Source organism: Egretta garzetta, unplaced genomic scaffold (assembly GCF_000687185.1).
Source record: "Egretta garzetta isolate BGI_Z169 unplaced genomic scaffold, ASM68718v1 scaffold322, whole genome shotgun sequence".
Classification (NCBI taxonomy): Eukaryota; Metazoa; Chordata; class Aves; order Pelecaniformes; family Ardeidae; genus Egretta; species Egretta garzetta.
In genome coordinates this window covers 4984613-4995545 of record NW_009259044.1, presented here as the reverse complement: position 1 = coordinate 4995545, position 10933 = coordinate 4984613, and the positions used below count along the sequence as shown (strand labels likewise).

At 41.8% G+C, this 10933-nt stretch overlaps 1 protein-coding gene across 1 annotated transcript in view; it reads right to left on the bottom strand.

Annotated features, from left to right (window-relative positions):
- Nucleotides 1–2753: 2753 nt before the first annotated feature.
- The window catches only part of AGBL1 (ATP/GTP binding protein like 1), a 293048-nt gene continuing 284868 nt past the window's right edge, over nucleotides 2754–10933 (bottom strand). Inside the window, exon 23 of the mRNA XM_009635035.1 lies at nucleotides 2754–3060. Within this exon, the coding sequence (XP_009633330.1) occupies nucleotides 2754–3060 (307 nt within the window). The remainder of the gene's footprint in view (nucleotides 3061–10933) is intronic.

The window sequence follows — 10933 nt, the reverse complement described above, 5'->3', positions numbered from 1 at the left end:
CCATCTCTCCACCTACTGCAGCTTCTAGCACAGGGATCTATGAAACAGTGGTACTGCTCATACACGCTTGGCTCCAAACATGCATGGAAGCTACATCTCCACTTTTATTATATTAGGACAACTCTGCTGCAGTCTATTGATTCAATGAATCACAACTAGGGCAAAGTTTTCCCACTGAACTGAATTCTCCCTAGCTTAAGTAATTCAGAATGAAACAGCTAGAAGGCTGAGACTGGCCTATAGTACTTATAGCCAAAATAATGGTGTCTCATTAATAAAAATGCGGATTTAAGAAGATTTTTTTTTTTTTACTTTGCAATAAGGTGTACCATTGGGAAGCCTTGGTAAGCATCGTTCAGTTATTGTTGTGGGAGGGTGTTGGTACAGAATGCAGCATGAGAGAGAAAAGCAGCTCTGGATGTGTATAGGCCCATCTACAGGCACATATATGTACAATGGTATTTTTTGCCCTGTGTCCTTGGGAAGTGCTGACTGCTGAAGATCCTACAGCATGGCCTGTGTATGCTGCAGTCAGGACCTAGCACAGTGCGAGTTTTTTGTCACACATACAAATGCTGGATTTTGAAGTTAACTATGCACATATATAATTTTTTTATTAATAAGCTTTGAAGCAATGTTATACAAACTGTTACAACGGGAACACCTGTTTTACCTCTTTTGTGTCCATTCCTGTGAGCCAACCTTTTATGAAAATTCAGTATTGTGTGCAACAAGCTGCAGACTAAGGCAAGCAGAACAAGACATCTGTACAGAGAACACACGCCATACCTAATGAATTAGTTTGGGCTAAGAAGCTCAGCTTCCAAGGATCCAAGCAGTATTATAGAGAGCTAGAGACACAGAGAACTCTTATATGCTGGTAAAGGCTTTAAAACACCTTGATACAGAAAACCCAGCAGGGCAGGAAGAAGGTATTTCTCCAAAGAGCAAGATCCTGCTGGAAAATCTGTCTAGGTAGTCTGGGGAAAGGTGTTCAGAAATGCATCAGAAAAAAATCTCATTCGACACCATGAACTGTCTCCATAAACAGCATAAAGATGTGAGGATGATATGGGGCTTTTACTCACGCATCAATATTAATAATAATCATCACTGCTAATGGAGGCCTTATAGGCTGTAATGCTACAACACACTATACATTCATCCTTATCCTTGAGCTTCATAAAGTAGCGACAGAGTTTTGAGCCTTTTGTGTCTTGCAATTAGTTCCATTTGGGTTCAGGGCAATTCCTCATTTGCAGCAGCAGAGCCTAAGATGCATGAGAAATTCAGGAAATATGAGGTGTGAGATGTGGTGATGTGGTCTTCCTGCTTTAGGGATGTCGGGCACACGCATGGGTTCTCAGTCTGTGTTGGATTCTCAGGAATCGGGATTTCTGCTTGCAGGCAATTTTAGGAGAAAATTAGTTTTTTTCCATTTGGGGATCAAAGGAGAAGCTGTTCTGCCTCCGTTATGGGAGTCACTGGTAGAACATGTCCTATATAAATCCTACCAGTAATGTCTTCTACGATATTACTGTCTGGCACAATGGGGTCCGTTTCCTTAGCAGTATCAGAATAAAACTAACAAAGAATAATCAGTCACAGGACTGGTGCTTGGGCTAAATTTACTCTTGGATATTGGATCAAAGGAGAAGCTGTTCTGCCTCCGTTATGGGAGTCACTGGTAGAACATGTCCTATATAAAACCTACCAGTAATGTCTTCTACGATATTACTGTCTGGCACAATGGGGTCCGTTTCCTTAGCAGTATCAGAATAAAACTAACAAAGAATAATCAGTCACAGGACTGGTGCTTGGGCTAAATTCACTCTTGGATATCACCATCACCACTAATCTATGGACACAATATTGGCGAATCCATGGCTACCTCAAGAGAACAGGTTTTTCTCCTTAAAGTGCCCCAAATCCCTCTCACTCCCAATAGCTGTAAATAGTAGCTCTAGTTCCCCAGGATGAACTGCTATAGCTGTACTCTCTTAGCTGGAAGGGTGTCTCACAGAGAAAGTACAATTTTACAGCATTCGTGAAACAAATTCTACACTTGGGCCCGTTGGTTCAAGCATGAAGTGACTCAACTGAGATTACGCTGGACTAGTTCCTGCCAGTGCAGCAAAGAGGTGAATTTAGCCCAGGTTTCCAGAGGACTTCTCTGTTTACTGCTGCTATCCTTACTATAGCACAGGGGATTTCCCACGCTGTTGCTGAGATATGACCAGCTCAGAAGCATGCACAGCCTGGCCCAACCTGTTGAACACACCGTAAAAATTCTGATCAGACAGAAATCATAAACATGCTTTACAGCTCAAAAGAAATGAATGGCAATGGAGAGCTCTGGCCAAAGGCATCAGTAACTGTCACTCTTCCAGCAAAGGCTGCTTCCCATAGTAGGAAAAGGAAAATCATCTCTGGTTCCTTGGTCTCCGAAGACCATTCTTCAGGTCAATCTGTATGAAACCACATACTAGAAGCAGCCATGCAACTGGGGATTACGTTTAGGAATGGGTGATGTTCTCACATAGTACCATCTGGGCCAGTGCCTCCTCCCTCTGCCTTGTGTACAAAGTATAAGGAGTCATTCCCAATATATATATGTATACCAATTACACAAGCATACAGTCAGCTTTCTAATCAGAACTGGAGCAACACATCTGGGAAGGATGCTGAAGCTGGCAAACAGGCAAACACGAGCAGTAACCCTTCTCTTACTGCTCTGCAAGTCAAAGCCTTGCTCACGCAGGGCTGCTCTCGAACCCATTGTACACCCCAAGTGCTGTTGAACGCAGAGGGAGAGCCGTGCTGTTGGATGCTGGCTGGCTGGAGATGTAGAGCCCCCTGCGAGCCTTGGAGCTGCATGTCTGTCCTGCGGTCACTCCCCCATCTTCTGTCTCTCCTTCCACCCATGAAAGGCACTCCTGGATCTCCTGGTCTAGCTCCGTGAAATCCTCTTCGCCATCAGAGCAACTGTCAGTATTATAATCAATCTCTTCCACACAAGGAGGTTCATCATCGGTCTCCAGGCTGCTGTTGTTGCAGCTTCTGCAGAAAAATCAGAAGAGAGACTGGTCATCATCAAAGGAGGGTGCGTTCTCGAGGGGTAAGAGCAAGTAACAGGGAAACGCATTTCCTCAGTTCAAATCCCGGCTCTGCTAATAAGGCATGAGGTGGCACTAAGCAAGATCCTGTACGTCTCTGTGTCTGTTTCACCATCTGTAAAATGAAGAGCGATACTTCCCTACTTCACAGGAGAAACGATTATTGTTATCACTATTATTGCTATTGCTTATACAGAAACTGAGTGCTTTAGATACAGACAACATCATTCCTGCCTTGAGGCACTTACAAGGTTATAGAAGCTGAAATATAGTAGAGGAGGAGGTATTCAGCTTCCAGAAGGCTGCTGGTTTAATCATCATCCACCTCGCTGTAGTTCCACATTTAGTGTAAGACCTAATTAATCCAGGTGGTTGAAGCGCTTTGGCATCTTTTCCTCCTGTTCTGTGCAAGCTTAGAGCACTGCTAACAAGAGGCAGTGCAAATAAAACACGGAGGCTCTTGGGTCTTTGAGCACACTGGCTCCAAGGAGGGCAGAAATACCAGGAGTGCTTGCATTTTGGAAGGAGCATGAAAAGGCTTTGACAGCATAACTTCCCAAGGAAGGGCCAAGTTCAGCGGCAAGTCTGAATGGCTGAGGAGAGGCTCTAAATGGATGGCACAGCTACGTCGTCTGGCTCTCAGAAAGGTAGGTTACACCACCTTAGCCTCCTGCCATTTACTTACAGGAATGGTCATAGGCTTTTTCTACATGTCCACTTTCAATACACATTGTATTAGGTTAGCCTAATGCAATATTTATGGTAGAATTGTAACCACTAGACTAGATGGCTCTGGGGGATAGGGTTTTTCTTCTACCTAGCCTCCTAGCTCCCATTTGGCCCTTAGCCCAGGGGGCCAGATGGGTAACTTTTGGAGACCAGAAAGGAGCCTGTGGTTTCAATGCTTCCTAGGTCAGGGTCTGGATGAATCAGGGGGACAGATACTGTGTTTTTCACCTCCAGGTCAACGTTTTCAATCAGACTCAAAGCAGGGGAATGTGTTGCTTTGGGGGACTGGGAAAGGAATAATAATCTTCTGCCACTGGGCCAGAGTTTTTAATTTGTCCCAAGTTGGGAAGAATGAATGGCTTGGCAGATGGAGCATACACAGTTTTAATGTGTGGTCTACTCATTTACATGTCAGTACCCGGAATAATCTTCCAGCTCTCAGCTGTTTCACAGCAGTGCCAGCATCTGAGGTTTCAGAACATACCAAAGGTGTAAAGTATTGCTTTTGGATGCATTGATCCCTTCTCTCCAAAAAAGGCGTAAGCTTTTCCTAGCTTTGAGACTCCAGATCTTAACTGTATACAGACCGTTCTGTGAGCAGAAACAAGCAGTGTCAACCCACTTCTTCTCTGGCTGATCTCTGGCTTAGTTTGCTTCAAAGGCTGGGTATAAAGGATTCTCTGAAAGCTTAATAGAGCTGTACAGCTTAAAAATAAATAAAAGAATAATTATGCACTTTTACAGTTTCTGGCTCTGCTTCAGTCTGCTCAGAAATCTGGGTCAGGAAGAACTGATACTGAAATTGAGCCTGTGATATGAAACAAAACAAACCAACCAGTACAATCCCCCCAGCACAAACAGCAACAAGCAGTGGTCTCTACTGGGTCTGACCAGTGGGTTTGAATTCTTCTTTTTTTTTTTTTCAGTATGCAGGCATGGCACGAATTATCATGATACCAAGCACCTATGATAATGTTCAAACCTGACTAAACTCAGGGGAACAGCATTTTTCATTTATAAGCTTTACTCTTGCAGCTTTGCAATCAAAAAAACCCCAAAGTGCATCTACTTTAAATATTGCACTTGTATGTTTGGGAGGAGCTGCTAATGCCACTGGGACAGAGCGTAGCTGCCACCTAACTCTCTGATATTTTACAGATGGAACGATTCAGTTTGAAGCCTAGGAACTGAAGGTCAAACATTTGCATTAACAGGATAACAATTTAAAAAAAAAATCCCTGTTATTACTTAAAGCTGGGAAACCAAATAACAGAGGACCTTCTGATTTTTTTTTGTAACTTAAATGGTTTTAGGACTGGATTTCTGACAAAAAGGGGAAAATTACTTCTAGCACAAAAGCACTTTACTATGGAAGGGAAACCTGGAAGATGACAATCAAAGAATGAAAAAGAAAAACACACAAACCTGCTGTTCCTTACATAGAAGACTGAAGGGACAGTCTTTATGAAACGTGTATTTATGCATGAAACCTGTATAATGGACTTATAAAGCTCTTCCTTCAAGATGGGTGCTGTCCTGTTGCCTACGTATATAGTACACAAAACACCAAGACCGTGGCAATTCAATACTTGGGCAGAATTATTGCAGGGAGAGGTTCCCCCACAAGTGAGGGTGTGCCCAGACTATGTTTAGAGGTCAGGAAAGAAGACTTTTTTTTTTCATTCTAGTTTGTTCTGCCCTTTGCTCCTTTGCTGTGACAGTGAAGGAGCAAGCCAATTAGCACTGACTTCAGTAGTGGTTTCTCTGATATGGACTGATACCCACCGGATCAATGCCACCACCACAAATCACATAATGAGCTACCAAACAGCAAATAGATGGTACCAACTTCCAATGCAGGTTGTAATCACACTGGTGACTTAAAAGCTGAAAAGCTCTTTATCATACTACCAAACTCTACAAACCAGCTACGTCCCTTTATTACATGGAATCTTCCACCCCAATAATTCACTTTCTGCTGTGGGAATATTTAAAACACTTAACAAAGCAACCCAAATGGGCTAGTTCACACGGGCAGGTTAGAGGTTCTTCTGAAAGAGGAAAGGTGGCAGCCCACAATGTGCTGGGGAGCCAACTAGAGTCCCACTAATGAAGCTGCAAAATCATTACACGCTGCTTCTCCACATCAGAAAGACCAGCTCCTTTAGGAGAGAAGGCAAATGGTGAAACCTGGTAATAAACAGAAACGCCAACATCTAGACCATTGCATACCATTGCAGAAGGTGTGACTGACTTTCTTTTCCAATAAAAAAGTGTGGGGCTCTTTGTTAGGGGCAGGTTCTTGGTATTTTTGTTTGTTTGTATTTTCAATCTGATTTTTAAAAGCTGCAAAAAAAGATTTCCCCCCCACACCCCAATAAAAAAACAAAGAGAAAAACCCCAGGGGACATGAAACAGATTTACCAAAGAATAATGATGTTGTCTTACAGAAGGTAAACAATGAGGAAAACCAATGACATTACATCAGAGAACTCCAAGACAAATACAGTCTATGAATACCACTGAATGTGAAATGCAGTACAGAAGAGGGGGAGGGAAGTCTGGTAATATATCTACAGCCAGCGGTCCCCCAGATATCATAATAAAACATGTATGCATGTTGGTTGATCTACTAATTCAAAACCTACAGCCTCGTAGCTCCCATCTATTCCAGCTGATGGGAGCCACAAGAGCAATTTGCAACTTTATGATGTGATAAATAGAATTTCTTTGTTTTGATTTTTAATTTGCATATTTATTGAGATATGACTTGATCTTAATTAGTTCTCCTTTTGTATGTGGGTGTGTTTGTTTGTTTGCTTGGTTTTGGAAAGCAAGCAAGCTTTGGTACCCTGTAGAATGATTCTGGTTTTTTGCTGCCTTAATATGAGGAGAATGAGAAGGGAGCCCCATCCCTCCTTACATGTCAGCATAACTGGAGCTTTCTGGTATGACCGAAAAAACACTTTCAGTTGTTTCCTGCAACCCCCTCCTTGCAAGTCAGCTGTTGATAGTTCTGGTTGATAAACTATAGCTACATGCTGTACATGGGGATGACTGATGATCTCCTTTCCATACATAATTCCTCTTCACTTGTGCATACACTTCCAGGGCACAGAGAAAAACTAGAGATGTGGGAAGTAATTTCTTGGGATTTTTCAGTCATATTTTGCTTGTGTGGCAGGTCACTCCTTCTCTGTATATTCTACTGACCGGTTCATAACAGAATGTGTTTTATTTTTTCTGCTGGAAAGAACAGGCACTGGCAACTGTCCCTCTTTGGGAATCCATGACTGTTGTTCAGGGTTGCTGCTTGACCTTCACTTGACAGGCCTCGCAGTTGCAGTGCGTTACAGAAGGAAATGGAGCATTTACTTTTTTTTCATATCGCTCCTCTCACTCCTGTGAAATTTGCTGCTGTCTTGCCAGAGTGAAGCTAGGAAGTGAGTGGTTAAATGCTTCACACAAAAAGGAGGAAAAAGCTGAGTCTAGGGACCACTGCTGGTCGTGGACATATCAATGACTCCCTGTGAAGAATGTATCAACAAACAAGCAAACATGTCTTCATCTTTCCTCAGTGTGAAAAATAACATCCCAGTAGCTGCATAATCACCCTGTCTGTAACCCTATTTTCTCCTTTCCTTAGGCGTTCTCTCCATCATGATATGTTCCAATCCTTTGGAAGCTGCCCAATGCAGGGATATGTCTGTGTATAAGGAGCCAAGCACATCTCTGATGCAGTTCATAGACCAAATAAAGCAGGAAATGGCTTTCTTGAAATTTTTCAAGATATTGGACATCTCCATGTAAGAAAAGAGAGAAAAGATTTATATCCAATCTAAACAGGCCAAGTTCCCAGCAACTACAGCATTCACCTGAAAGAAGGGTGTGCTTTTTTTCCACTCAAGCAGGGATTGGAGACCCCAGCAAGTTCCCTGACCACAGTTCTCACCTGCACAGAGAGGAATCCCTCATTCTTCTCCGACAAAGTTTTGCCAATTGTGTGAACAGTTACATATGTGCTGGGAAGTAAACTGTCCTGTAACTTTAAGATACGCTGCTCTCTCTGCAGTGAATTGGGATTGCCTTACCCTTTCTTTTTTTTTTGACATTAAAATTCCACCTACATCACTGAATCAAAAAGGGTGTGTGGTCTTGCACAGTTTTACTTTTGAGGAATCCATATGTTTTATTAAAGTATTTTACAGGAACACTGCTTCTGAAGTCTTGTAATGAATCTAAAATGAATCTTAAGCAGACACATTTGCAGTTATCCCAGAGTACAATTCTGCCTTTAATAGCTTCATAAAGTAGTATTTTGGGACATAAATGAAACAACTATGATGCTTTTAAGTAACTACACCTGTAAGAAATACACTACAGCAACAAGATACCAATAAAGAAGAGCTTTGGTCTGCCCTTAGTGTCTTGATTCACTCCCTACAAGGTGTGGTGCACACCTTGTGATGACTTTCCAATTTGATCTTTGCAGTTCAGGAGCTCCCCAGACAGCAGCCTGGCTTCTTCTCCTGCTTGAGAAAAGCCATACAGGGCTCTGTTTAGTCCCTGACCTCACCAAGGGAGGGAATCAGCTATGCACTGATGCAGAATGGCTCCAGCTTAAGGAACTATTGCATTCACCTCCTTTGTTGCGACACAGTAAATGATAACTATATGAACTTTGTTGGCTCCCATGAGATTTCCCTTTCTAAAGACTCTTTACCAAGGACTTTTACATCTTACACCACCTCCTGAGAAAATGTGTGCTAAGCCCTAGGAAATGCCAGGGCTTTCAGCCCACCATGGCCCATCCTTTCATGAACAATATGAACATAATTAAACACTGCCTTGAAATTCTGTTTGCTATGGCTAAGAGATGTTTGGTCTCCTTTTGAGTGTATTTTCTTGTTTGTTTGTTTTTTTGGTTTTTTTTTTTCCTGCTGCAAATAGCCAAGAGAAAGGTGTAATTCATTGCTAAGACTTGTACTAATTAGTTTTTCAGGGGTTCCCAGGGTAATTGTAGGCTGTAATATTTATAATTGATTTGCCCAGATTAAAAATGGATGTCTGGTGCGCCAGTTAGATAAGTAAGGAGCGAGTGGGGCTTTATCATTTAGAAAGAAGGGAAGACAACTTGTAAATAAAGAGCATGAAGGTCAAGAAATAGGCTGACTCCTGGCCAATACTGTCCCCTAATGTTCATTCAGGCGTGCAATGACTTAGCCCTGGACAGCATTTTTCTTGCATCTAGCAGAAGCTCTGTTAGTCTTCTCATGAACGACTGATTCCATTCTCCTCATGGGTGAGAAGATGGCTGAAGACTGCTGTAAGAGCAGAGGAGATGCTGAGTACAGAGCTCTTATCACACATGGCTGGGAAATTGAAAAGCCTTGTATGAATATGAAGAACTGCATTTAATTGAATTACAACATGTTGTTGGTACAGCTTTGATCCTTCTGTGAAAGATGAGTTTGTATAGAGAACAAGCAGGCATTTTTCTCCCATTTGAAGGATATAAGCTTGACATTGCATAACATTCCTGGACTCCAGCTATCTCAGTTCAAATCCATGCATGTTTTTAATGCTAACCGATAAAATTCACATGGGCTGGTCTTTAGACTTGCAGGCTGGAAAAGCCGAAGGCTGTGGATTCAATCTTATGAACAGTCATTAATTTCTTCCTAATGAAGAAGCAATCTGTATATCAGTGCAGCACTAACATTGCATCTTTAGCATTCTTATTCTGCAGGCTTGTAAGCATTAATAAAACCCGCTGACTTGAAGAGGTACAAGTCAGGCACGAAATGGAGCTATGACAGTTGGTACAGACCCCAGACAAACAGAGGAAATAAAGGATGGGCGACATAAAATAGATGGGATAATATCCAGCCACCAGGCAGCACTGTCAGTGGCTTGGATTTCACTCTGAGTTTAAGAATCAAAAGAAATGCTTCCAAACCAGATAACATTTTGGCTTTCTGCAGCTTAAGATTCCTGAGAAATATGAGCAGTCAAGTCCCGCTGAATGGAAAGGTATTTACTAAGACTACTGGAACTCATTAGGACACTGAATAATGTAAGAGTTGCTGAAAATACGATTTTGAAAGTGTTTGGGAGCTTTTCTCACAGTGCCTCTACTTCAAGTAATTTCTTCTCAAAATGATAATCATGTTATTGATGATACTTAGCAGTCCAGTAATACAGGAAGATTATTGGAATCCTTGTAATTGCTTTTGGGTGCTTCCAGTAATTGAGACATTGGCACTGTAGGGGGGAAAAAATGTGGAAAGATTTTGGCTTAGATGCTGAAAATTTGTACGGCTGAGGATAAATAATGTAAAGGCATGCAGGTTCTCCTGGGTTCTTGTTTCCCTTGGTGCTGTTTCATATAATTCCATCGACTTCATCCAAGTTTTGTAATTGGTTCTATATATTTAATTTCAAGAGTCCAAGTTCCATATGTATATATCCCACAGTTCTTTCTGAGCGACTTAAAGGATTTGGGGATTTTGAAAGCAAAATGTTTTAAGATGGCCAAGATATGTCTAAGCTGTCTTTTAGTTACGTATCTGGTTTATGTACAGGGTATTTTTTGGGTCAGATAACGATGCATGCAAATGTTTGCTTGCACGCCAGATGACAGATAGACATCTAACTATACAACTTAACTAACAACTGCTGTAAATGACTAAATACCAACCACTATACCCCTCAGAGGAGAAAGCAACCTCTCGGTTGCTAGTCTTTCTTCTTGAAAATTTATTTTTAGCTGATAACCACTCTGAGGTTTCAGGGAATCTATCTATGATGTGTATATGTGTGTGTGTATATGTAAACATGAAAATATGTTTATACAAGCCCACAAAGTAGATCACCATCCCTTATCCATCCTTCTGTACAGATATATAAATAATAGATACACATAGATGTATATACGCATACGCTCATGCACCCACATGCCTACACATCCCCACAATTACACGGTTTACTCTGTATTCAGAGCACAATTTTCATTACAAGACATAGGAGGTCCCAGCAGATACTCCTACAGCCAGCTGAGAGAGAACAATAGATGATCACTGAACCCT